Raw genomic sequence first — 27,626 nt, 5'->3', positions numbered from 1 at the left:
GCCTCTCAATATCATCCTTAAATGTATGTGCCATCAACACGTGAATAGACAGATTCAGATCAGCTGACTAGATTAAAAGATTAGCCCAGCTGTCTGATGTCTGCAAGAAACACACCCCACTGGCACACACACCCAGGGATTAACGGTGGAAGACAACCTGTCAAGAGAATGGAAGATGAAAACAAGCAGGCATAGCTATTCTGACATCTGATAAAGCAGACTTCAAACCAGAATCGGAAGAGATAAGGAGGTCACTGCATATAAAGAAAGCTCATCAAGAAGACAGTAATTGTAAATATATATGTACCAGATGGGAGACACCCAATCTCTAAAAGAAATTCTAAGGTCATTAAAGGTCTTACAGACCCTGTGTGATTTAAGTATCCCATCTAAAGATGGACCATCAACCTAAAAGGAAGCAAACAAAAACCCCTCAGCCTTAAATTACATGAGAGATTAAATGGACTAACAGATACCAATGAAAAGTCCACCCAACAGATACAGAATATATATTCTTCTAAACAGCCCAAGGAACCTGGTCTAAAATAGGCCACATTCTAGGACACAAATTAAATCTTGGCAATTACAAAAACATAAAAAAACTTGTTTCTTATCAAATATTAGTGGAATAAAAGTAAAATTCAATAACTAAAGTGTAGAAACTGAAGATGTGTGGAGATCAAACGATACACTCATCACTCATTCCTAAATGTTCATGGAAGAGATCAGAGAGACACTGAAAAGTTCCTAGACTCTGATGAGAGTGAGAACACCTGTATGAATGCTTATATCAGCCCAGAGTGCGCATCAGGAAACAGCCCAATGGTGCATCCAAAGTCTTAGAAAAACAAGAATCAGTCAAACCCCAAGAAGTGGGTGGTAAAAAAAAAAATCATAAAGAAACGTACATAGAGTCAATCAAAGAGTTGGTTCTCTGAAAAAAAAATAAGCAAGATTGACAACCACTGGCCAAACTAACAGAGAGAGAGAGAGAGAGAGAGAGAGAGAGAGAGAGAGAGAGAGAGAGGCATTAAAAATTAGAGATGAAAAGGCTGAGATTACCGCAGACTCCAGTGACATCCAAGCATTCACTGGGGAATACTAGACTATCCATGCTCCAAAGGACTGGAAAATCTGGGGGAAATGGGTAAAGTCCTAGACACAGATGATCTACTAAATTAGTGCAAAAGGATGCAAACAATTTAAAATATACAGAAAAAATATCAGTGATAAAGCTGTACCAAAGTCTCTGTCAAAAAGCCCAGACCTGGGTGGAGTCACCACTGAGTTAAATTAAGTATTTGAAGAAGAGCTGGAACCAATTCTCCAGAAATTTCCGCAAGATAGAAAAGACAGAAACACTACTACCTCATTCCACAAAATCAGCATGAGCCCAACACCAGCAGTGGAAAAAGACAACACGAGGGAAATTATAGGCCAGCTTCCCCAGTAACACAGACACAAAAATTCTCAATTAAGCCCCACAGGCCTAATTAAAGAACACAATGGGAAGCTCATACACCATGACCAGGTTGGTTTCATTCCAAGGGTAGCAGCATGACTACACATATGCAAATTAATGTAAAGAGACAGAAGTCACATGACCATCTCAACAGACCAGGAAAGGTCTTTGACAACTCTTAACACCTTCATGATAACAACTAAGAAAAGAAGGAACCCACATCAGGATGCCAAGAGCTGCATGACAAACCTACAGCCAAAGTCATACTACTTGGGGTAAACTGGAAACTTCTCTGAGATCTAACATGAGACAAGGGTGTCCACCCTCCCCTGTTCAATGTGGGCTTGAAATGTGAGCTGGGGAAACATGATAAGAGAGGAAATAAAAGGAAGTCAAGCAGAAAAGAAAGAATTCAAGCCACCCCTCTTTGCAGACAGCACAGTCTTTTTCTTAAAAGCCTAAGGACTTCAAAACCCTCAGATTTGATCAGCAAAATAGCTGGGTACAGAATCAATATGCAAAATTTCGTAATTTTCCATTCACCAATAACCAACTTGCTGAGAAAGAAATCAAGAGGTGAAAAAAAAAGTCCCATTCACACTGCTTCAAGGCTGGCAAGCCAGGCGCATGCCTTTAGTCCCAGAACTTTAGTCCCAGGAAGGAAGAGGCAGGAGAATCTCTGTGAGTTCAAGGCCAGCCTGGTCTACAGAGCTACACCGAGAAACCCTGTCTCAAAAAATAAAAGAAAGGAAGGAAGGAAGGCTGGCAACCTCCAGTCCCCAGCCTCACCCTCACCACAACACGCCTGAGCCCTCCGACCCGGGGATGGGGGGGGGGCTGTATCGGTGTGCCGCTCACCCTCAAGCCTTCTTGCCGGTAACTCTGGGAGATGCAGTCCAGGACTCCATTGTATTTGTTTACGTAGACGCCATCAGCCTGGAGTCGACTTTTCACAACATCCATTGGAGTTGCTGTCCCCCAGGAAATTGCCCCTGCAAACTCAGAGGAAACAAGCATGTCAGAGCTGGCTGTCTTGGGTCTTCAAGGATGCTGGCCTTCAGAACCCTGGTAGGTAAGTGGCGGTGGCGGGGACATGGGCTGGGAACGGGACTACAGGACCCAGCCTCCTGCACCTGCTCTGTGGACTGGGCAGAAGCCCTGTGTCTATGAGGAGGTTGTGAGGGCGCGGTGAACTGATGCCTGTGGGAGCCTGGAGGGTGAGAGCAGGCCACAGAGAGGCTCCACACACGGCAACGTTTATCAGTGGGACAGAGACTGCTTCACAGTCCTCTGCGGTTCTTCCTAAGCACAGAGAGAGCTCAGGGTGAGACGTGTGCCCACAGGCCTGCAGCTACCCACAGGCAGGCTTTAACAAAGCATGCCACACAGATCTCTCACCCAGAAGGGCCAGCCTGGGGGCTGCCAGGCAGGACAGGCATGGTTTTTTTTTTCTGTGTAAAAACTTTTCTAAATCTGTGACATGAAACTGGGGAGCCACACGTAGGGGTTATCTTCACTCGGTGAGCTTGAAAGTTCCAGTTTAAGCATTCATGTGACTTTAACAGACTAGGAAAACAGTGGGAGGGGTTTTTTGTTCTGTTTTGTTTTACTAACACAGAAATTGGCACATTCTTGGCTGGGGAGGGACAACACTCCAATGTCAAAGTCCAGAGCAGCTGGCGTAACTGCTGCCAGAGACGTCCTGGACCCTCGCCCACGCAGGCCTCCAGTGCCCCAGCTGTCTGTCGTGGCCTGTGGAAGCCTGTCTCGATGTTCATTCTCTCCTGACCTTGCCAGGGCTCCTAGCTGCTTCCCTACGTGAGCCTGGGATACTCATCCCTCAGTCACAGTGAGGGTGTCATGAAGAAAGGTCAGCAGGCCCTCGGCACCTGCTCCCCACATGGATGAGGACAGATGGGAACTTGAGGGCTCCACATGGGAGTAGGTCCAGGGATGAGCCTCAGACACGCAGGGGCATGGGCACAGCACCATTGCCGTATGGTCAGGCATGGGCTTTGAATGTTTGCTGTGAGTTTAAAACACAGATAGCTCTGGGGAAGAGGAGGAGGAAGAGGGGAGGAGGGGGGAAGGGGAGAGGAGAGGGAGGAGAAGGGAAAGGAAGAGAAGGGGAGGGGAGACGATGGGGAAGGAGGAGAGAGGAAGGGGAGCAGAAGAGAAAGATGCCAGGGAGGTAGTACCCAGTCACACCAAAGCAGGCACGGCAACCACTCCATGCATGCTGACTTTCCCTCTGAATGAACTGTGGCTGGGGTACCGGGTAGGAGGGTAACATGTCGCCAACCATGGTACCACATGTCACCTACCCGGTACCACAGTGTATTGGTCTATGGCATATCACAGACCAATACACTGCATTGCAGCCATTGTGTGAGCTGAGGGCCTGGTGTAGGGGTGAGCCCCACAAAGCTATCCGCCCTAAGGGCAGGGATAAGGAAAGTTAGGGCAGGTGGAGATAAAAGGAAGTGAAAGAGAAAGGAATCCCTCTTCTCCTCTCTTCCCCTGGAAGCCGCCACGCTTCTGACTCCCCAGCCTTTCGTGTGTAAGTTCTTCTTCTGGTAAATAAATATATTATATTCCCTATCGCATTGACCTCCCACATCAGCCCGGCAGGCTACGAGTGAGCAAGCATGGCTACACTTGGCGACTCCCCGCTCCTATGCCGGTAAAGGGGGCTGCGATAATAGCTTTCCCCAAAGTTCAGCAAAGCCTGTCACACAGAGCATGCCCAGAATGTACCCAGGGCCTCAAAGTCCAGTGAATTCACACAGAGACTCACAGCCCAGCAAGGAAGGACAGGTCAAAGGGCCGCTCCCCTATGAGGCATGGCGCAGAGGGTTCTGCATGTGTGGCTGCACGGGTGCTGCCTCCTCAGAGCTGGGAAGACCATGGCGGGAGCCCCTGCACGCTGCCGTCACTGTGATAGGCCCAGGACCCAGGGGCAGGACTCCCACACTGTAGCTCTTACCTGCGATGCCACCTGCCAGCCACACAGCGTAGAGGCTGGGCCCTGCGCAGGCCTCAGGTGTGATCCATTCGCTCAGGAACACATAGGGAATAAAGTAGAGGCAATATCCTGGGGTGTCCCTCAGCAGCATGGCACTGGCTCCCCGGTACAGCCCTGCCAGGCCCTCGGTCCTCACAATGGTTGCAATGCAGTCTATTGGTCCGTGATATGCTGCCTGTTCCCCCAGGGCAACTGGCCTGGACTTCAATCCATGGTTGGCTGAAAAGACAGGGGACAGATGGTGGCAAGTGACCGGGCAGGTAAGAGACTGGCCAGCCCCTGGCACCACAGCCAGGCCATCCCATTGACAGCCTCCACTCACACAGGTTATTTGCTTTTGCCAAGCTATCTGTCGCCCTTGGCAGCTTACACCAGAGTTTTGAGACTCCAACCAGGAGCCCTGGCAACCTGTATACCAGATCGGAGACACTACCAGCCAAGTTGCCCTGGGATTCCCAGAGCCTTCTGGTCAACCAACACTATGCATTTTTCTAAGCAGTTGTGATTGTAGAATGCCCGGGATCATTGAAGACAGCCAAGTCAGGCTCGCCCTTGATGGGGAGGATTGGTAGTTGTTCATATTCTCTCTTTCTCTTTTTCCTTCCTTCCCTCCCTCCCCCCCTCTCTCTGCCTCTGTCTCTCCCAACACTGTGTGCACACATACACACAAGCATGCATGCGAGTGCCTGTACTTTGATTGATCAAATGAATGTGACTTGAAGTCAGGCTGTCCTGGATGCCATTGCTCCTCCACCACTTACAAATGCCAGCATTTTTTTTTTTTTACCTTTGTTTTCTAACCTTTAAAAGACTGACGGACCGCTGTCATGGATGTAAGTCAGGTAACATGCCAAGTCCTCAGTGTGATGGGTGGAACAGTGCTGGATGAGATGGCTGGGCAGAGACAGGAAGTGAGATGCTGGGTGGAAACGGGGGGGGGGGGGGATGAGATGGCTGGGCAGAGACAGGAAGTGAGATGCTGGGTGGAAACGGGGGGGGATGAGATGGCTGGGCAGAGACAGGAAGTGAGATGCTGGGTAGAAACGGGGGGGGAGGGGATGGTGAGTGTGGCAAAGGGCATGCTTTTGTTGTTATTGTTTTGTTTGTTTTTTTGAGACAGGGTTTCTCTGTGTAGCCCTGGCTGTCCTGGGACTTGCTTTGTAGGCCAGGCTGGCCTTGAACTCACAGAGATCCACCTGCCTCTGCCTCCCAAGTGCTGGGATTAAAGGCGTGTGTCACCACTGCCCAGCCATCTTACTTCCTGTCTGCCCAGCCATCTTACTTCCTGTCTGTCTGTACAGACCTGCAGACTTCTATGGTTAGTTAGTGGCAAGCTCCAGTCTCTGATCTTCAGACAAGCTTTATTTGTACACACAAGGTTGGGTCCAGTAGGTTAGCAAATGGTGGTCAGTGAGAGGACCCGCTGGCTGGCTGAAGGATGGGCATGTCTGACTCATGCCACCCCTGATCTGGCTGTACCCTACAACAGCTGTAAGGCAACATCAACGGACCCTCAAAGTCCAGGGGCCCAGTACTCCCTTTCCTTTGGCAGTGGGCCCCAGACGTAAACACAAGTGACTCTATGATAGAAGTATCAGTCAGGCCATAAAACTTAGCAGCGGGCAGACAGTGCCACCTGCTAAAACGAAGACAAAGGCCTCGTCCCTCAAAGCCCACAGCTGTGGGGAAGTCTCTAGTGTAATGACTTGCTTTTTGGCTCCTGTAGCTCCACGTCTAGCTATTGGTCCTCGTTAAACCAGATCATGGTTTCTGTGCTTAAAAGCTCATCCTGAGGATGCCGAGGGGCTGTACCGGAAACCCTGAACATCCAGTGTCATCGCCAGATGGTTAACAAGGACTTTCTGTGAGCTTAAACCCATGTTCAGGCAGTTTTCTTTGGTGGATCCCCCACAACATATTCAGGCTCTGGGGTCATGCTGTGGTTTGATCTCTCTTGTGGCTCATGGTCAGAAAGGCCTTCAAATATCAATGAAGAGACTTGATGTCCTTTCCGAAGGGTCTTACTAACACGATGGGACCAGGATGAAGCGCCATTGGTGACCCCAACACTGTTTGAGCCACCTGGGCTCCATCCCCTGACCCCAGCTCTGATTTGGTCATACACATGGTATAACCAGGAAGTACACACTGCAAACAGGAAGTGGCCTTTCATCCTGGGAACTATCTCCCAAGTCCCCAGACATTCCCATCTTTCTCTGATGGACATTCAGCCTTGTGGCTGGGAGGCAGAGGCAGGTGGATCTCTGTGAGTCTAGGCCAGCCTGGTCTACACAGCAAGTTCCAGGACGGACTCCAGAGCAATACAGAGAAACACTAAAACAAAACAACAACAACAACAACAAACCTGAAGTGGAAATTCAAGGACATAAATTTTAACTCATTCCAGATTTCCACAAGAGCAAGAGGAGGCAGCGCTTGCCTGAGAAACATACCTGAGCAAATGCCTACATATGCATTTCCACCCGTGTGGGGGAAGGAAGGTGAGAGGGATAAAGGCCACCTTGGGGTCACTCTGAGCAAGAGCAGATACTGTGGCCCTTGAAAGGCCCCAAGAGAGCACTGTAGGTTCTTGCCTAAAATTGTTGACAATACTGCCAGTGTTATCATTGGAAATTTGCCTTACATCAAATTTCTGGCTGTGTAAACGCTGGCTGGACAGCCCAGCTCTAGCTAAAGCTGGCCTGCACCGGAAGTCAAGGCTTCCTAGACCGGTGTCTATAGCATGGCTCTCAGGAGTTACTGATTGAAAGGCCGTGTCCAGATAATGATCTGCTAATTTGGCAGTGCAGACGGTAAAAGAACCCTGGCCACACTGCCAGCCAGCCCCGTCAATAAATCCCCGCTGTTCCTTTTCTCTATTACCTCTCTTGAATAAGCAATAAGAAAATTCCCTCATACTCTCCCAAGTCCGCAACGTAAGCAATCTAGCTTTTACTGGTTTATAATTACTCATTTGTGGCTATTAAACCAATATAATAGCCAGTGAGACTATGAACTAGACTAAACGACCATTAAGATAAGATGCTGACACAGCCCCACACCAACCCAAACTCAAACTCTTAAGACTTGTCAACTTGGCAGTTCTATAACAAAATACCCGAGGCAATTATCTTCTGGAGAGAAAAGGTTCCTTCTGGCTCACAGTGTGTGTGTGTGTGTGTGTGTGTGTGTGTGTGTGTGTGTGTGTGTGTGTGTGTGTGTGTTCTTTCAATGATATAGTAGCCTCACTGTCTGAGGCCGGTAGCAAGGCAGCACATCATGGTTAGCGAAGACGATTTCACGCAAGTGTGTAGCCTGCTTTGAGCATACCTGCCCAAGGCTCTGCTGCTCACTTCTCTCACCTCTCTGTTCCCATTGCTCCCCGCAATGTGTCTTTCATGACACAGGTACATGTACCATTCCATGCCTATGTAAAATATGAGAGCCAAAAATGAAAGATAACACGCAGTATTTTTTTCCTGAAACTAACTTAATTTGCTTAATGGCTTGTATCCAGCTGATTCAGTTTTCCTGGAAATAACGGAACTTCATTTCTGCATGGCTCAAAAGGTTCTCCAGTGTGTACAACCGTATCTTCTTAGTGCACTCTGTGGCTGACACCTGGCCTGGTTCTCTATCTTAGCTCCAAGGGCTGCAGTAAACCCTGAAATACAAGCGTCTCTGTGATGGGCTGATCTGGAGCAGCACAGGCAGCTGGGTTCTAGTTTTTGAGGAACCATGATTTCCACAGTGGTTAGACTAATTTGCATTCCTACCAAGAGTACCTCTCTGCCCCTTCTCTGGCATTTGTTATCTTCTTTCTTTCTTGTTTGTTTTGTTTCTCATGATTTTCAAGATAGGATTTCTCTGTGTACCAGCTGTCCTGGAACTCACTCTGTAGACCAGGCTGGCCTCAAACTTGGAGATCCACCAGCCTCTGCCTCCCCACTCAGTGCTGGGATTAGAGGCGTGCGCCACCACTGCCCAGCTGTTATTTAGATTTCCATTCTGACTGGAGTGAGATGGAATTCCAGTGTAGTTTAACGGATATTTCCTTGATGATCAGTGACCCTGAGTCCTCTCTCATGTCTGTTGGCCATGCACTTACTGACATGCGTCTACGCATCTCAGCAGGCCATTTATCGATTGGGTTGTTTGGCTTATTACTCAGTTCTCTGAGCTCTTTGTGCAATCTAGGTATTAACCCTGTTAGGCGTCCAGCCATCGAAGAGCCTTTCCCATTCTGTGAGCTGTCTCTTCACTCAGTTGTTTCCTTTGCTGTGCTGAAGCTGTTCCATTTCATGGAACCCCCCCCCCCACTCGACAATTGTTAGCATTATTTCCTGGGTGACTGGAGTCCCGGTCAGAAAGTGTTTGATGGGCCAGTGAGATGACTCAGTGGGTAAAGATGCTGGCTGCCAATCCTGATGACTTGAGTGGGATCTCCTAGGACCCACATAATGGAAGGAGAGAACCAATTCTCACAAGCTGCCCTGCGACATCCACACGTGTACATGGCATGTGTCTCCTCCAACACTAAATAAACAAGTAAGACATCATGAAGTCCTTGCCCATGCTGATCTTCCTCCAATGCATTCTGGGGTTCAGATCTTACATTAAAGATGTTAATCCCTTTGATTTTCATACAGGGCGAGAAATGAAAATCTAGTGTCTTTCTCCTAATGTCACTGTCCAGTTTTGCCAGCAACACTTGTTGAGAGGTTTGTCATTTTCTTCAATATATGTTGCCTACAGCTGTGAGCGTCTATATATCTGGGTGTTCTGTTCTGTTCTGTTCTGCTCTGTTCCGTTCCATGGTCTCCACGCTTGTTTCTGCTCCCATGACTCTACAGTACAACTTGAAAGTAAGCATGGTGATAGACCCAGCCCTTCTCTCTGTTTAGACAGTAATTTTAAGATTTTTTCCCATTTCTATGAAGGATAACACTGGAAATTTTATGGGTTACCTAAGACTTAGTGCTCCTGACTGTTTTGATTTTCAGGAGTCTGTGCTTCCACAGTAATTTTAAGATTTTTTTCTCCCATTTCTATGAAGGATGACACTGGAAATTTTATGGGTTACCTAAGACTTAGTGCTCCTGACTTTAGGTTTTCGGGACTCTGTGCTTCCACAGTAATTTTAAGATTTTTTCTCCCATTTCTATGAAGGATGACACTGGAAATCTTATGGCTTACCTAAGACTTAGTGCTTCCCTCAGCCTTCAGTATTTTCCTTGCTCTCTTGTTTAGTGTTGTAACTATAATCTGCTGTCAGCAGGTTCTTTTCTTGTCCTGTTTAGTATTCTAAGTGCCTCCTGGTTCTAGATGCTCATCTGTTTCTCTACATTCGGGGAACCTTGTGCTATTGTTTTGTTGAATACATCGTATATGCCTTTAGGTTGGAGTTCTTTTATCACCCCATGACATGTAAATTTGATCTTTTAACCGTGTCCAATAAAGCTTATGTACACAATTCATAGTTTATCACTTTATCTTTGTCAATGTCTGAATGCTCTAATCGATCTATTTTCATCCCTGATAGTCTGTCTCCTATTTGAGCCATTCATTAGTGGGGCTTTGTAAAGAGTTTATTTGACTTACTGAACTTCTATTTCTTTTTTTTTGAAATTTTTAAATCAATTTGTTTTTACATTCCAATCCCAGTTCCCTCTTCCTCCTCTCCTCCAGCTCACCCCCACCTCTCCCATCTGTTCCTCTGAGCGGATGAACTTCTATTTCTTAAATTTCAATTTTATTTGCATTCAGTATTTTTAATCTCTTTATTGAGTTTCTATGTCAAATCCTGGTTGACTCTCTTATTCCATTTATTTATTTATTTGATTCTATTTCAATTATTTGATAGTTTAATTACAATCCTCCCTTTGAATTCTTTATCTGGGACTTAATGCCGATGCTCTCTCATTGAGATCCATCATTGTTGTGATTTTCTTTCTTCTTATGTATTGTGCTCTGACTTACGCATTTGTGCATTCTGTTGTACTGACTGGATGTTATCAACTGTGTTATTCCCGCTGAATTATCTGTAATGTCCAAAGTAAGCTAGATTATGGTAGAGTAGAGTATACAGCTTAGCGGTAAAACTTTCAATTCATGTGCATAAGGCACAGTATGGTCCCCTATGATACTCCACGAACATGAACCACAGAAACAACCACAGCAGTCGGATAGGACCACGACGCCAATGTCGTACTGGACAGCTGAAAGTAACCATCCCTTTGACTTCAGTAAGTATCCAGGAGCAAAAGGACAAGGGTTACACGGCACCTACAGGAGTATTGGTTGCTACAATTAGTAGGAGACAGAAGTAGGCTGGGTAGCAGTGTTACATCAGCTGAGAAAAAAAAAAGCTGAAATGGAAAAGTAGCCAAGAAGGGGAAGCTGGGATAGTTTTGTGGCCCATGGAGCTCAAAGATTTTTAGAGCTACGGAAGGCTAGAGTTAAGAAGTAAAAACAGGAAGTGCAGGGAATTAAAGAGAAAAGATGAAACAGGAATGGAAGACCATCCTGGGCTGTTCACGAAAAGAACAATAGACGGTTGGCACTAGGACCGGTGGGAAACACAGAACAATAGTAAAACCTAATCAAGCAATTGCCCAAGATGAACATGACAAAATCATATAAGAGTGAAGACTACAAATTAACAAAGGCTCAAAGTAACAAAAAATAAATACAATATACAAAAAGCCCATTAGATCAAAAACACTACATCAGTTAGTGTTTCTCCCTTCGTGGGATGGGTTTTGAGTTCTTTCCCTACTGCGATGTTTCCTGGAGAAAGTGCAATTTACAATTACACTTCAAAGCTACAAAAGCAGATTTTGGAGTATGTGTTGCCCAGGAGAATTCACACAAACTCCCTTTCAGGATGAGCTTCTGGTGCAACTGTGCTGAGTGTGTCAGCCTCAGTCCAGAGCATTGGCAGCTCCCCCTCCCCCCCTTCCTGATCCAGCTCTCACTCTGCAGTAGCACAGGCGAGGGGTGGGAACTTCTGCCCCAGGCTCCCCTGGCCTCAGCCTAACGCAGCCCAAGCACACACTTAGAGCCCAAGACTTCAGAACTGATTAACTGATTCCCTAGGCTTTCTATCCACGGTGCACCTGGCCTTTAGTCCCACCGCCTAAACAGCAGCTCTCCCTGGCTACACAACTTTATTTTATGAACTATTCCAGGGTGGGCTGCGCGCACTGAATGTCTAACCCTAAATACTGCTGAACGTATTTCCTAAGGTTTGAGATGTCGTCTTGCTAACCTTAGTGATCAGGTTCAAACTCTACACTGATTAGACCTTTATCTAATCTGCGATCTATAACGAAGCTGTCATTTGACCTCATGACATCCTTTATAGCGTTTTTTTCTCCTCCAGGAAGAAATCTAGTCTTTCCATCTATGGCATGTCCACAGTCTTTAGCTGTTTTTTTTTTTTTTTTTTATGACACCGACACACAGGAGGAAAACAGCCAGTCTCTTCTTGCAGAACATTCTCGAGCAGGGCGTGCCTGAGGTTTCCTTGTTCTTACACTGAAGTGACCCCACTCCCGTGTTTCTTCCCTGTCTGTCTCGCCTCCTTCTCCTGAGACCCCAGAGACTGCCTCCTCCTTCTTCTTAATCAGTTTGTTTCTAAATTTACACTTACTGAAAAGCTTAGCTCTTAGGTGCATAGTTGGTGAGCCTGGCAATTGCGGACACCTCTGAAACCACGCCGACCGTGAAAACCATTTCCTATATTTGCAGCAAACCTCTGTGGCCGCCACAGCTGCACTGCTCTCCTGATGCTCAAGGCTAAAGAACACCATGATACCATCGAGGAGGCACGCACCGAGAAGCAGACCGCCTCTGGGGCACTGGTTGTTTGGGGATCACCTCACAAGTTCAGTGGCTGCACAATTCACGTTGGGACTGAGAAGCATGCTATCAGCTGCAGATGTTACAAGTCTGGGCCCACAGAAAAATACATCACAGTACTAACAACGGCTAGGCCAAGGTCACAAAGGCCTAACAGGATGAAGACTTTGCATCACACTTGTCAGCTCAGCAGCTACGGCAGGAACTAGAGAAAGCTACGCCTGTCAATACGCAGCTGCTGAGCAGGTTCTGGAGCTTTCTTCCAGAGATCAAGAGGAGTTCCCATCAGTCACCATGTAGCACCCTGAGCTCTAATACTTTGGCCTAGAGGCTAAAATCCCCCTAAGTCATGTTTTCATCCACAGGTCTAAGGTAACAGGCATCCAATACCATGGTGGCATTCCCTGGGACAGACAAACTGGTTATGCCCACCTTGGGCTGGGTTTGGGCATCAGCAGGCTGGCAGGCCCTTCAGATCACATGCTCAGGGACTTCTCAGCTGGCACACTCTTTGCTAGAGACAATCTATTTCCCCAGGCTCGGGGGGGGGCTCCAAAAGAGCCAGGGCTGCCATAGAAAGAGCCCTGCATTATAAGCAGGCCAGGATGTGGGATCCAGTTCAGTTGCTATCTGCTGTACAACCATGTGCAAGGGACTGAACCTCACTGGACTTTGTTTCCTCATCTATTAAGTGGGGGCAGAGATGAACGGCCAGCTCACTTCCTTGGCTTTGTGACTTAGACAATGTCACAAACACACATCGCCGAAATGCCTGCTGTGAGACTGCACTCCGCTCTAGGGAAATAGTAACCGTTCCTACGGGTACTGCCCTGCTCTGATGGGAGTCTGGATTCCCGAAAGGACACACCTGTCAACCTTGTTGCCTGCAGTCAAACCTGTGGGAGATCTGGGAGCAAGATTGTTCAAGACTGATATCAAGTCTAGAAGTCAGGACAACACTTAGTCTTGTCCATTGATTAAAAACAAAAAATAAACACCATGATGGACCTCCAATGCATGTAACTTTAACAAAGGCATATTACATATTACGTTTGGTGAGTGACTATGTGCATAGCCTCTCTACAAACCTCCTCCCTCCACTTCTAGGCTGCCAGAGCCCCGCCCTTCATTTCCCTTTGGCAACTCAGAACCTCCTAGAGAAGCATAGGTGGGGTACAAAGTCCGGGAACATCTCTGGGTTTTTGTGTCTCTTGTGTTCCCAGGGTTTCGTGTTCTCATAGTTCCTTTAGCTGGGAAGAGAATGGAGCTATCATTAGTAATTCCCGAACTTAGGAAATCGGGGAAGGCCTGCTGTTCTTCTCAACATGCCTGGAGAAGAGTGGAGTGTGAGGTGTGCAAGTGGTGTGTGTGTGTGTGCACGTGTGTGTTATGCAAGTGTGGTATCTGCAAAGTGTACATATGTGGTGTACGTGTGTGCGTGTGTGTGTGTGTGTGTGTGTGTGTGTGTGTGTGTGTGTGTGTGGTGTTTTGGTAGCCACACATCTAGCCATGCTGGGAAAGAGAAACGGATGCACTCAGGACCACATGAGCACTGGTCGTTCCCAACTGGGGACCTCTAAGGACCCAGTGAAGCAAGAGAACAGGTCTCTTCCTGGCTTTGTGACCTAAAAATGCCCAAATTTCCTGGAGCAGTTCTCAACCTCCCTAACGCTGTGGCCCTTTAATACAGTTCCTCATGTTCTGGTGACCCCCAACCATACAATCAGTTCATTACCACTTAACGTACATTACTATACATAACTGCAATTTTGCTATTATGAATCATAGATATCTTATAGGTGACCCCACAAGGGGGTCGATCAACCCCTCAGCTGTCCTCTTCCGCTCATCATTCCGCACAACTCATCCCCTACTGGCAAGTTCAAAAGCCGGGCCATCTCCTCCAACCCCAGCTACATTCTGCCCCACCCCCACCTCATTCCAGCTACAGTGTCTTCCCTGTGACGGCATTGAGTCCATCAAGCCACCAGCGTGCTTCCACTCACCCTCAAAATCCTCTCCGTATTTCCTCCTTTCCCTTCCCTACCCCATATCTTCCCTAAATTATTAACTCCCCTGCAAAACACCCCCGCCGCCACACTTCGGTGACCCGTGTCTCAGAGTTCTTTCTGCTCCTAGATGCCACAGAGTAGCACAGCTAATTACCTGCGTCACCTCGAACAGCGGGGGGAACAAACTGAGTCACCCAACCCAAGATCCTACACCCAGCACGTTCAGCTCCCATGCTTCCTGCTCCTTCTCCAGCCTGACACCACCAGCTGCTCTCACACGCACCTCCTACAGCCCAGCCCAGCCAAACGTACTCTGTTGGCACTCAAGCCCGACGGCCAGGCTCCGGAGCAGGAGCCTGGGCAGTAGCCGTTGACAGCTCCTGCCCGCCAGACACTGTAGTCCCTCTTTGCCCACCCAGCTTTGAATCCTGGGTCAGTTCTGACACGCTTCCCTCCTCACGCTTGGCCTGTTGGTCCTGCACCGTCAGTGCATCAGATCCGTCACTGCTTTCTGTTCCGAGAGTGTGGACCCTGGGCTAGGGCAGCAGCCGCCTCGCCTCAGTCTACCCATCCTGCCCTTCCTATCACCACGTGTTTCATCCTAAGGCCGGCTCTATCTTCCCATGATACAACTCTGGAGTGCTCGCTCTAGGGTCCACGCTGCTCCACTGTGGGCTAGACTCTCACCCCATCCTCTGCTAAGAAATCTAAGCTCCTCCCAACTCACCCTCACCTCCCCAAGTCCCTGCCCGTCCAGACTTCTCACCCTGCCACTGACCATCACGCTACCTCACTTCCTCAATGTGAAAAACACCCCCACCCCAGACTTTTGAATCCTTCTCAGCCTACAGAGAGCTCATCATGGCTGCTGCCTCTCGGGGAGCCTTCCCCGTCCGCAAAGCCAGAGTCTGGGGTTCCAGAGAGGGCCCTTGACATGTTACATGTGTGACTACCCCAAGACCAGAGTTCCTGAAGGCTGCGCACCCTACACCTCTGCTTTATCCACTCTGAGTGGCTCAGAGGAGCTCAGAAAGTGTTGTGAAGGATGGACTGAGTCCCAGAGCCAATGCCAATGGGCAGAACATAGCACGCTTGCCTCCAGCTGGGCCTGGAGATGACTGGGGTCGTGGCCAATGCTGAGTCTCCTCCAGTCTGCCAGCCTCCTTCTGCCACATACGGGCCTCGGGAGCTGCACCTTAGTGTTTCAGTGGCCGTGCAGACCCAAGAGTGTCCAGGCAGAGGAGAGCCTCACTGGCCACCTGCCTCTAGGATGCAAATGGATGTGACAACAGGGAGATTGCTGCCCTCAGCACCCGGCTCCTATTTCTAGTCAGGCCCAATAGGGCAGCCAGGTGGGCTCACTCATGCGAGTAATAAGGCTGAAGGGAAAGCATGTTTCTTCACAGTGAGGGGCACATCTGAAAGAACCCAAGCCTTTCCTACATGCTTACCAAGGGCCAGGGGCCCCAGGAGACGAGCTCTGGCGAGCTGGGAGAGTCTGGAGGTGAGTTAAACGCTGTACACCATGCAATGGCCCTGGCTGCTGGCTGGAAGGGAACTCCCTTTCAACTTCAGCAACTGCCACCGCAAAAGGGCAAGGCATCATGGTTTCACAATGCGTATCAAGAATCTTAAAAATGGCCACACCCTTGGTCGGGCCCAGTCATGAATCAAAGAGCCCACGCATTGAAGGAAGTTACCCTAATGAAGGCAGTTCTTTATCTAAAAAAGTTGGCTAATAACTTCACTGTTTGGGGACGAAGACAGACTGCGTGCAGCCAGGCTTAAGTGGCCACCAGCAGGGAGGCTTCTAAATAGCACAGTTACCAGCCATACAGGTGACAATTATTTCACAATTTCAGACACTGTGCTGAAGGCTTCAGGGACATCCATTCTGTCCTAGCTGTGAAGGGACCCATCTGAGGCTTGGTGGCACCAGGTGATTCATCCTGACTTTCTCAGCCACTGGCAACCTAACTCCAGAAGTGGGATTCTTACCACAGGATACTGGCCCTGCCCGTGTGCGTGCAAGCATGTACACATGTGTGTACTTGTGTTTGAGGGAACAGTGCACTTCCGCTTGAAGTATCACACCTATTTTAAACAAATGCCTGTGCTGTTTGAATAACACAGGAGATGTGTCTGTTTCTCTGGGAAGAACCAGAGGATGTACAATTGTGTCTAATCTGGGTGGATTCTCTTAAAATCTGTTAAGATCAGCAAAAGGAAACACCTTGATGAGTCCAGTGTGTGTCTACTGGTGACAGGGCATACTCAGTGTTCTGGTCAGCTTTCAGCCAAGGGACCACCAACACACATTCAGGAGGAAGCCATGGGCTCCCCCAAAGAGATGAGCTGAGCCACCTCGCTGTGACCTCCAAACCTGTCACATTTCCTAAAGTAGAGAACACAGTCATCTGGCAACTGGCTTCGGAATGTCAGGCCACCTCTCACATGTCACATTTGCTCTGGAAGTGGACTGGCGACTTTGGAATAAAACCACAAACCAAAGGAGATCTCACAAGTGGTGCCCACACTTCCTGCAAATGCTCAGGTCAGAAAAGCCATGGTTCATGAGGGCCTGACCTGCAGCCGAGACCTGCCGTCATCCCTGGCTTCATCATGTTCATCACATCAGGGTCACAAGTGACCCGCAGCCGAGACCACAAGCATGCAGTCATCCCTGGCCTTGCACACGTCAGGCCACAGGGTGGTCTCACTGAGTTGACTTGTAATTGGAGTACCTGATATTTTTCAACTGTGATATCTTACAGTAAAGTCCAGCTTTCTGTCTCGTCCTAAAAAAACAAAAAATCAGAGTCTCCAAACGCATCAGGCCACAGGACAGCAAGCAATGTGGGAACAGTGTCATGGCTGTCCCCTTGGAAGGACACCATGTGGGTCGCCACAGCCCTGTCTGCTCTTGCTGCTTTCAGGTACCGGTGCTGCCCCGTTGTCCTGGGCTGTGGTTTTTTCAGAAACACAGGGAGGCATGCAGTGAGGTGTGTCCTGAGTAGAAGTTTCAATCAGAAGAGGAAAACTGAAGCCAGGAAGGAAGGCTGTGTCTCAACCACATGGGAGAGGGAGCACTTCCTAGGACCTGTCTGACGTTGCCTCCTTGGCCTCAAGTGACTGAAAGTTCTCTTTCTAGCCTAGACAGTTCTTAAGAAGCAAGTTATTGAAGACCACATCCTTCCTCCTTTTCTAGAGAGAGTCCTATCTGGTGACGCTCTGCCTCCCACAACCATTCTTCAGAGTCCCTCTGACATTTGTGGTCACCCGAGGCCTCGTCGTAAGCTGCCATGATAAGAGGTGAACAGGAGGATGTTCCTGTGAATAGCCTGACTCATCTGACTCGGGCCCCTTTCAGGGTCCAGGAACTGGGAACTGGGCCCATCATGAGCAGTATTTTGGAGACACACTCCTAGCCTAGCTCTTCCCTGAAGTCTGAAGCTTTGTATGTGAAGATTATGTTCAAAGTCCTGCATGGACAGGAGTTACAAGGTCGCTATAGCCTTAGCTTCTGTAAGTCAGAAGTGCACCCATGGGCTCAGAGTGAAACCTGTGCTATTATCTCTGCTGGACCACCAGCTAGGGCGGAGACGCCAGGATCTGAGACCTGTGGGCTTCAGCTTCCCCAGACATCAGGCTGTTGTGAAGATCAGCCAAGCAGGAATCCACCACTGAGTCTAATGTATTACAGGGCTCCGCACTATGTGGCCCCAAGGTTGTGACCCATCTGAGCCCAAACTCAGTGGACTTGTGGGCATTGCTGAGGTGGTACCCACAATCCGGCCTGGACTCTCCCTCCCCTCACTCAGGTAAGCTCTCTATGTCTCTGCTATCATCTAAGACCTGGACATAGGCTCTGAGGACTAGAGCTTTGCCAGCCCTCCAGACACTTACAGAGGCCTCTTTGGGCTCCCGGGGGGCTTGCCTCCTGCACATGAACTTCATGTGGCAGTTCATCTATGGTGCTCACACAGGTGTGGGGACAGGGAAGCCCAGAAGAAGGTGCTCACCCAAGTTTGGTCAGAGATGCCCAGAGCCAGCTGCTCATACAGACATGGTCAGGGAAGCCCAGCCCTCCTGTAATGCCTCACCTGGGGTTAGGAACTCTTGGTCTCTGTGTTCCCACTGGTCGAAGTGATTACCTCGGAGGTAGCATGCTAGAAAGAGCTGAACTTCCTAGATGGGTAGAGCCAAAGGGTCCTGACTCTGGTGGACCATGCACTCCAGGTGAAGACAGCCTGGGTGGCCCTCTCCAATATTTTTAACTGGTGTATGCTCCTGTCCTTCAAGGCCTTCTTATACCCTTCTTGCCACTCTGCTCCAAGGCCTCCCAGACCTAGCCTGGCTGAGAGCCTGTATTCTCCCCATAATCCACCCAGCTTCTGCCCAGCCCTTGGATGGATGCATCTGAAAATGAGGCAGATGGAGTCCTTTCCAGGGTCCCCAGCATAGAGCCCTGAACGCTTTACGCATCAGGGGCATAGATGGTACCCATGCCCACCTAACATGCCACAGCTCATCACCCAGCCTTGAGTCCCTTTAGGGTCCATTCATTTCCCTAGCTGACTCCCACCTTCCTCCTCTCTAGACACTTCCAGCCAGGCCAGGCCTTCTGACACACAACCCCTCTCCCATGGCTCAGGCTTTATCCCTCGCCCATCCCTGCGCTCTCCACAGGGCAGATGCTGGAAGGAGAAGTTAAGACAGGATGGCATCAGATCCCATCAAGAAACCTCGCTTACTCCTGGGCTTGGTGTCTGAGACCTGTAATCCCAGCCTAGGAGGCTGAGGCAGAGAGGTTACAAGTCCCAGGCCTTGGATAACATAGCGAGATCTTCTCTCAAAGATGAGCAGATAAATAAATCAGGCTGGAGATGTGTGTCTTCCTTGACTGTCTCCCACCATCTGGACCAGTGAGGAGAGTCGAGCGCCCCCCCCGCCCCATTTTAGACTAGAGAGCTTTTCTGACGCAGACAGCAGAGCGTGAATGGCTAGCTCAGGGCAGGATGCCTGCTCGTGAGACGTCCCCCAGACCCTTGCTTTCGCGCCTGGGGGATGGACCTGCTCCATGCCTCCCTGGTGGCTCCGCCTTGGTTCTGCATCTCCTCTATCCCAATGCTGACTTTGTGTACTGGAGAGAGACATGCATCCTCGGGTACGCAGGGCAGCAGACCCTCCCTGTGCCCAGTGGTGAGCATCAGCCTCGATCTCAGAGGGCCTGGGGCCTGCACTAGACACTACCTGGACAGGGAGCTATAGACTGGGCCAGGATGCTCCTGAGTCAGCTGGTGGGACTCCCGTGGCGTCACACAGCTGAACCCCAGCTTCAGCAAGCACAGCAGTCACCCGGCAACCATTCCGAAGGCTACCAGCAAAAAAAGGGCAGGAAAGACCAGGGATCCAGCCCCGCCTTCCCACAGAAATGGAAACTGAGGCAGGGAGAGGGCAACATCTCATCTGGGAGGATGGTAAAAATCAGTGAAACGACCAGGAACAAAACTCCCAGGCCCTGGAATACGCCTCCTCCGGCACCCAGTTCCAGCAAAGCTGACACAGCGTGAGCCCCTCCTCTCCTTCCTCCTCCGTCAGAGCCACTTTCAAGAGCAGGATGGAGAACTCTCAAGAAGAGAAAAGGAGAGACAGATGGCACTTAGTGAACAGGGTGGGGGGCGTGGCCTTGCTCCCTAACAAGGCTATGGACAATGACACCCCAGCTCCAGCCAAGTGGGAAAATGTCACAGGTCCTCAGCATTAGATTTCCCTCCAGTGGTCTCTTACCTTCCCGAAACGGCTGTGTTTGCATCTGTAGTCGGATCTTGACGAGGTCCACGGGCCCTCCCAGCCCGACGGAGACCATACCAGCCACCATGCTAGCCAGGAGTAGGTCAGACAGACTTCGGCCAGGGTCAGCCTCTGGCTCCCCACAGCGGTGCTGGCTGAGGAACCGTTCTGTGTTACTGAAAACCCCAAACACCACTGAGTTGTAGACCGCAATGCTGGCCAGGGGGAAGGACATGCCCTTGAAGAAGCCGAACACCTGTGGCAAGGGGACCCAGCGGGAGGCAGTGTGAGGCCAAGCCACTCCCCTGGGGTCTCCATCTGTGTACCAGGTGTGGGACTCCCCTGATGCTCTGGGCCTCCCTCCAGGAAGCATCAGGTAATGCACGCCAGAGACATCCAGAGTCGATTGCCCAGTGTACCACAGAAGATCCCCAAGAGGGTCTAGATGACACGGAAAAGACAGAGGAGGAAGGCCACGTGCAACCCAGGCAGTCATCACAGACCTAAGGATGAGCCTTCTACACAATGCAGTCTTGGCATCATATATGATGCTAAGATGGTGTGTGTGTGTGTGTGTGTGCGCGCGCGTGCGTGCGTGCATGCGTGCGTGCGTGAGTATGTGTGTGTGTGTGTGTGTCCCAAACATCAGTGTCTGGAGCTGGAAATAAATCAGTAAGTCAGGCCATGACTGTGGAGCATCTGAGGAGCCCTGAGGAGTAGCCGTGATGCTGGAGTACCCACACACCTCCTCTCTTGCCACTCAAGCTCTCTCTCTCTCTCTCTCTCTCTCTCTCTCTCTCTCTCTCTCTCTCTCTCTCTCACACACACACACACACACACACACACACATACACACTGATTTCTGCGCGTCGAGCCCTGGGGTACACCAATAACAAAACAGTCTTCACCTTCACTGAGCTCATGGCCTGGGGTAGGGCAGGTGAGGATAGGGGTGGGGTGGGGGTACTGACAAACTGACAGGCAGCGCAGTACAACTCACTAAGTCTGTGTGTGGGAGACTCACCAAGTCTCCCAAGGGTGCCCAGGACAGCCTGCAGGTGGCAGCATCTCAGAATGGGACCCCCCCTCCACACAGAGACACATATAAATACACACATATATGAACATACATATACACATGCACACATACCACATATGCACACACACATATGCACACACACACACACACACACACACACACACGCAGAAGGAAAGAAGGGGAGAATGAGGAGGGGCAGCTGAGGAGTAATGCTTCTTGATGGGGTCAGGTTCTCCTCTACAACTGTGTTCTCAGTAAGACCACAGCTGCTCCAAGGAAACTGGAAAATTCCAGAGCCGTTGGAAAGTTTAACAGTACGCCTGTGCCAAAGATGAGGAAGTTCCAGGAGGCCAGCTCGCAAACTGAAAACGTGCAAAGCTATGCCACAAACTGGTGGTCCTGACAGGGCAGGACACCCCACACACATGTGTGCACGCACGCACGCACACACGCACGTCTTGTTTCAGGCTCTTCCTCTTTAACTTGGTTCGCTGAGTGACACTGCCTCAGAAACACCACCTGAAGTCCCCAGCAGAGCCGTGGCAGTGAGAACCCTGACTGGCAAGTACTGCAGGGGATGGAAGCCAAAACAGAGGAGTCAACGGCCATCTTTCAGGAGACTGGGGAATCACACCCATTGCCTTGGAACACCGACTATGAGGTTGGCAACACTCGTCCTGAGTTCAGAGTGGCCAATCGAGACAGGTAAAGCCATACTGGCAGTCAAGATGACCTTCTCTGCTGACACTTGCAAGAGGCTGGAGCATTAGCTACGATGGGGCCTGTGACACAAACAGTCACACTGGGTGCATCTCCAGGACGCAGAGAAACGTTGCAGAGCCGCCACAAACTGCATTTGACAGTTTCTTTAAATTAGCTCACCTCATCCTCAATCTAATTTCCTTGTTTCAGATTCCCAAACGGGTAGTCTTAGAAAGAGACCCACTAATTCTTAAAAAGGGAGATGATGTTACAAAAAACAACAACAACAACAACAAAAAAACCAAACATCCCATTTCCTATTTGAAAATCAGCTCCTCGGTCACGCGGGGGAGGTTCTGCATCCGGATGAAGGGAAATCTGTTGCAACTCATCTTTCCCGGCAGTCATTGTTTTGAGAGCTAACAGTGGGGCTTGTTTGCACCGAAACTTTCCATACCGTCGTTCTAAAGTCCTCAGAGCTGCTCCATAGAGCTCACACAAAACCAGTTTCTCCCCGGGATGCACTAGGTGACCAGGGGGTAAGCTGAGGTAAGGTTAGCATTCACCATACGGTACAAAGTGAGAAAGCAGGGATAGATAAGCAGGAACAAGCCGTCTCACGCCTGCTGTGCTGGCGCAGGGGTGTGACCTGGACCGCAGTCCGTGGGAGACCCTGGCAGGCACCCTCCACCCGCCCCAGGACACTTACGCTCTCCCTCTTGTACACCATGCGGATACAGCTGAATGTGTTCCTGTAGCCAACGCCAGCCTGCAGGCGAGTCTGTGGGGAAAGGCAAGGGCAGAGACACACTGAGACAAGTCACAGCCCCCCCAAGACGCCCAAAGGGACAGGCCCTGCAGCAAGCGACCCAGTCGGGGAGGGGGACCAGGCTCAGTCCTGACCAGCCTGCTGCCACGTGCTCTTCGGGGACACGGGCTCTGATAGTCACCCAGCCACCCCCACAGAGCAGAACCTGCTCTGAGTCAGAGAATGACCCAGGGCAGCTAGCTGTGTAACGATGATGGCTGTGGATTTAGGAGGCCTGCTTCTTAAGTACAAAACAAAAGAAAACAAAAACAAGTATTTTCTCTATCTTACCTTCTACTGTCCATCACTCCAGACTTCTAAATGTCTTTGGGGACACCTGCTCATTTTCCTATCTTTCTAGTCTTTGCCACTTTCTCACCCGGACAAGGCCTTGGTCCAGTGCGTCCCTCTACACCACAGCCGTGCTGGTTTTTCTCAAAATAACTTCAATCTTGTTCACTCTGTTTAAAACTCTCCTGGGCCCCCTATCAAATGCTACCTATTTCCAGGACACTTTGGGGGTAGGGATTGGCCTCCTTATCCTGCTCTCCACTCCGCTCCAAGCCCTCCCAGACCTAGCCTGGCTGAGAGCCTGTATTCTCCCCACAATCCATCCAGCTTCGGCCCAGCCCTTGGATGGATGCATCTGAAGATGAGGAGTCCTGTTCCAGGGTCCTCAGCATACAGCCCTCAGCAGCAGGGACATAGACGGCACCTGAGTCCACCTTGCCCTGCTGTAGCAGCCCGGGTCTCGTCACAGGAAGGGGTTTTCCAAGACGCAGAGTGGAATGGGAGGAAGAGGGTGTTAGCTTTTTTTCCCCCAGGGTGTGTTGAGGTGGGGGAAGGCTTGCCTATGTCGGGAGCAGGGGAACTTGCTTCCCTAATGGCATGAATCCAGTGTCCCGTGTCCTTAGAAAGGAGGCAACTCGTTGGCAAGAAACACAGGCCGTGTGAAGGCAGAGCTGTTGGAGTGGTGAAGCCGTGATCAGAACTGCCACAGCAGCACCAGCCTGGAGGGAGGATGGGGCCGAAACCCTGAGATCCCCCAGAAGGGTCCAACACCTTGGCTTTGCTTCATGCTTCCTGACTGCAAGAGAATCAATTTCTGTGTTTTTTTTAGGATTTGTTTGTTTTTAGTTATGCGTATGAGTGTTTTGCCTGCGTGTTTATCTGTGAACCATGTGTGAGCAGCTACCGTGGAGGCCAGAAGAGGACATCAGATCCCCCTGGAACGTTACAGATGGTTACGAACCTCCTCATTTGGGTGCTTATGGGATTGAACCCACGTCCTTTAGAAGAGCAACCAGTGCTCCTAACCACCAGGCCATCTCTCCAGCACCAATTTCCACCAACCTGGGGTAATTTACTACAGCACACCAAGAAACTAAACCCCAACCACCTTTTTATGGTCCGTTTCTCACACCCTATTCAGGAATAACTCGTTATAAGTTTACTTTTATCCCGTCAACTAGAGAAGCAATGGCACATTTCTTGCTGTGACACAGAGGAACATGCTCGGTGAGTACATGGTCAGTATTACTGAGGGGTCTCCATATTGCCCCCGAAGAGAAATGAATGTATACTGCTTACATTTGGGGTTTTTTAAAAAAACACTGAATTTGGTTAAAATGTCGTGGAACCTGGGGAGAAGATTAATTTACACCAATATTAAAGTCACAGCTCCCAGTTGAGAGTGCCCACCGCGTGTCAGGAACAACATTCCCACAGTTACCCCGAAAGGCGGAGTAAACTAAGCCCTGCTCTAACAGGCTACGCAAGCAGGGATTTCCTGAATCAGGGTTTAGAGACCTGTGGCCCGTGAAGTGCCACAGCCCATGATTTCCGGCTTGAATTGTGCCGCCTGCCAATTGACGCCATGGTGTTGACTGACAGAGGAGCCTGCTGGGGAGTAGACTGGGAAGGACACGGAGATTGTGAGCCGGTGGGGTGGCAGGAGCAGACGGTGCCCTCCTGACCAGAGAGAGGACAGCGGCTGAGCCCCACCCTGGAGAGGTGTACAGCAGGAGTAAGCCTCGTCCTGACCGAGGAGGGGCCATTGTCGAATGCAGAGGAAGACAGAGAGAAAAGAAAATTGCAGACACCTGAGTCAAGCTCCAGACTTTCCTGTGTGCGCAGTTCAGGCAGTTTTAGGAATGGCCGGAGCACTATTGGTGTCTGTTTCTGGGGCATGGCTCGATCCTGCTCACCATGGATAGGTCTCGTGTGGGACAGCTGGGACTCAGACTGTCCTCTTGTGGCATCTCCTTCCTTCCTTCCTTCCTTCCTTCCTTCCTTCCTTCCTTCCTTCCTTCTTTCCTGTTTCTCATGATACAACCTGAGACAAGCTCCCCTACTCCTTTGGGGGTACCTGCGACTATCAGGATGGCTGTGCTGACTCTAGAGTCCTCGTACCCTGTGTGCCTTTTCAAATTCTTCCAACCTGACAGTCAAGGCCCTAAGGACTGGGTGCTGACTGGCCTGGATTTGAGTCCACAGTTGTAACATAGATCCACGTGCATCAGCAAAACCGGTCTTACTGGTCTTTGCCAAGCATGGTCCCTACCTAGGGCCCCTACCTCAGCACCCCCTCCCCATGCTGTTCCCTCTGTCTGGCAGATGTTTTCCAATGGCCGGAAACCCAGTCTCACATGCTAAGCTTGGACCCCATTTCATATCTGAAATCCTTCCTGATTGTTCAGCTTTCAGGTACTTAAAGGAGGACAGTCACCATCCCCAGGTACTTGGAGGAGGACAGTCACCATCCCCAGGTACTTGGGGGAGGACAGTCACCATCCCCAGGTACTTGGAGGTGGACAGTCACCATCCCCAGGTACTTGGAGGAGGACAGTTGCCATCCCTAGGTACTTGGAGGAGGACAGTCACCATCCCCAGGTACTTGGAGGAGGACAGTTGCCATCCCTAGGTACTTGGAGGAGGACAGTCATCATGCCCAGCACCTTCCTCACCAAGTCACAAGATCCTGCAGGCAGACAGGGGACAATGAAGGAAATAAAGCAAGTCTCCTGACATCACATCTCCAGGTCAGCAGAGGGCCTGCCTTGGGCTGGAGAGTCCCTGGAGATCAGGGAGAGGCAGGTAAATTCCCAAGAGGTCATGAAAACGCAGCTACCGTACCTTGACTGTATCCAGAGGGTAGCCCACAATGACACTGGCCGCACCTGTAGGTCCAAGAACAACATCCGGTCACCCAAACCCTGAACTCCTGGGTTGTCCTGCCATCCCCTAGAGGAGGTTGAGAGTGGAAGCCATGCTAGCCGTGCATTGCTAGAGAGGTCGTCCAGTGCATGGGCCTGGTCCAGCTACTGAGGAAGGCAGAGAGAGCAGACTCAACCCTGGGCCTCAGAGACAACTAGATACCCATGTGCCGAGGAGTGGAGTTAGACCCTGCCTCTCACACTACACACAAACATTTATCCAAAATAGACCAAAGGGCTAAAACCATAAAAGACACAAATGTGTGGGAAATATACCTGGGTACGTATATATGGAAAACAACCTGGGTTTTGTAACATTTGCAGTTACAATACAGAAAGCACAAACAACAAAAGAAAAAATAACAGGTGAACTAGACATCATGACAGATCCTCTCATGAAAGTGAAGGCAGATGGCTTAAAAAATTGCAGATATTGCTTATAAATCACCTGTCTGTTAAGGGTCTCAGATCCAGAACACACAGAGAACTCTTACACCTGAAACATTGTTTAAGTGACCATGATTGACATCTCTGAAGAAGATATGTCAATGGCCAACAGTACGTGAACATATATACACAACATCATTGGTCACCGGGGAAATGCAAATCAAAATAATAATGAAATTTCACATCCACTAGGACGGCTGCAATGTCTAAAACAGGAAAATAAATAAAAAGTGTTGACAAAGATACAAAGAAACTGGATTTTTGTTCGTTTTTTCAAGACAGGGTTTCTCTGTGTAGCTCTGGCTTTCCTAGAACTTGCTCTATAGACCAGGCTGGCCTCGAACTCACAGAGATCCACCTGCCTCTGCCTCCCGAGCGCTGGGATTAAAGGCCTGCGCCACCATCGCCTGGCTAAGAAATTGGAACTCATGTTTGTATGTGCAGCACATGCATGCAGTGCCATGGAGGCTAGAGGAGGCTGTGTGGGTCCCTGGAATTGCACAGATGGGCGGGTGACTGTGAGCACACGGACGGACACTTGAAACTGCGCCGGGTGGGAGAGAGGAGCAGATGCTTCACTTCTGAGCTGTCTCCCCAGCCCTGAGGACCCTGCACGTTTGTTGGCGGCAACGTGAAGCAGCGTTCCTGCTGCGGAAAACCGATCATTCCTCAAAAAGGTTAGACACAGAACTGCTGCCTGACTCAGCATTTCCGATCCTACGTATATCCCTAAGACTCAAGGACTCAAACAGGCACACCCTGGTCACCACAGCATTCATCACCGGGGACCAAGGGTGGGAACACACAATGTTCCCCAAGTGACATTCGGTGAATAAATGTGGCTCATGACGATGGGTTGCTAGTTAGCCTTAAGTAGTCTTTGTAGCCATTCCCGCCTAACGGAAACATCCCAACCTGAAAGAAGGGTCCTTAAGACTCAGGAAGTAAAACTTACAAGTCCCAGAACTTCCTGAAACTTGTTAAGACTTACAAGGTCTTCTTCCTGAAGTTATGTAACAGCAGGGCTGCTGGAGAGAGGAGACCGTCCAGCTACACTGAGATCAGCAGGAGACCATCCGGCTACGCTGAGACCAGGTGTGCGGCAGCTTTTCGGAGCTGTCCGTCACGCTGGGGTGGGCTTTTCAGTGCTGCAGCTGTCCTTGAGTCAACCATGCCCCTGTAACCAACCCTTGCCTACACTCCTGAAAGTAACTCTAGTAAACTCACCAGCCTGTTGAGCTAGACTTGGATGGAATCATT

General features: G+C 49.9%; 1 protein-coding gene across 4 annotated transcripts in view; it reads right to left on the bottom strand.

Annotated features, from left to right (window-relative positions):
• The window catches only part of Slc25a48 (solute carrier family 25 member 48), a 36,908-nt gene that overhangs the window by 7,105 nt on the left and 2,177 nt on the right, over positions 1-27,626 (bottom strand). For 3 of the 4 annotated variants that reach the window (XM_013119326.3, XM_013119327.3, XM_040756064.1), the window contains exons 2-6: positions 25,840-25,883; positions 22,606-22,677; positions 20,153-20,411; positions 4,449-4,706; positions 2,321-2,454 (exon numbers count right to left, since the gene is read on the bottom strand). In XM_013119326.3, coding sequence (XP_012974780.1) covers positions 2,321-2,454; positions 4,449-4,706; positions 20,153-20,411; positions 22,606-22,677; positions 25,840-25,883 — 767 coding nt within the window. The remainder of the gene's footprint in view (positions 1-2,320; positions 2,455-4,448; positions 4,707-20,152; positions 20,412-22,605; positions 22,678-25,839; positions 25,884-27,626) is intronic. The other variant, XM_013119328.3, reaches the window with a different exon arrangement.

The sequence above is a fragment of the Mesocricetus auratus genome, unplaced genomic scaffold, assembly GCF_017639785.1.
Source record: "Mesocricetus auratus isolate SY011 unplaced genomic scaffold, BCM_Maur_2.0 Super-Scaffold_100013, whole genome shotgun sequence".
NCBI lineage: Eukaryota > Metazoa > Chordata > Mammalia > Rodentia > Cricetidae > Mesocricetus > Mesocricetus auratus.
This window is presented reverse-complemented; position numbering and strand designations above follow the sequence as displayed.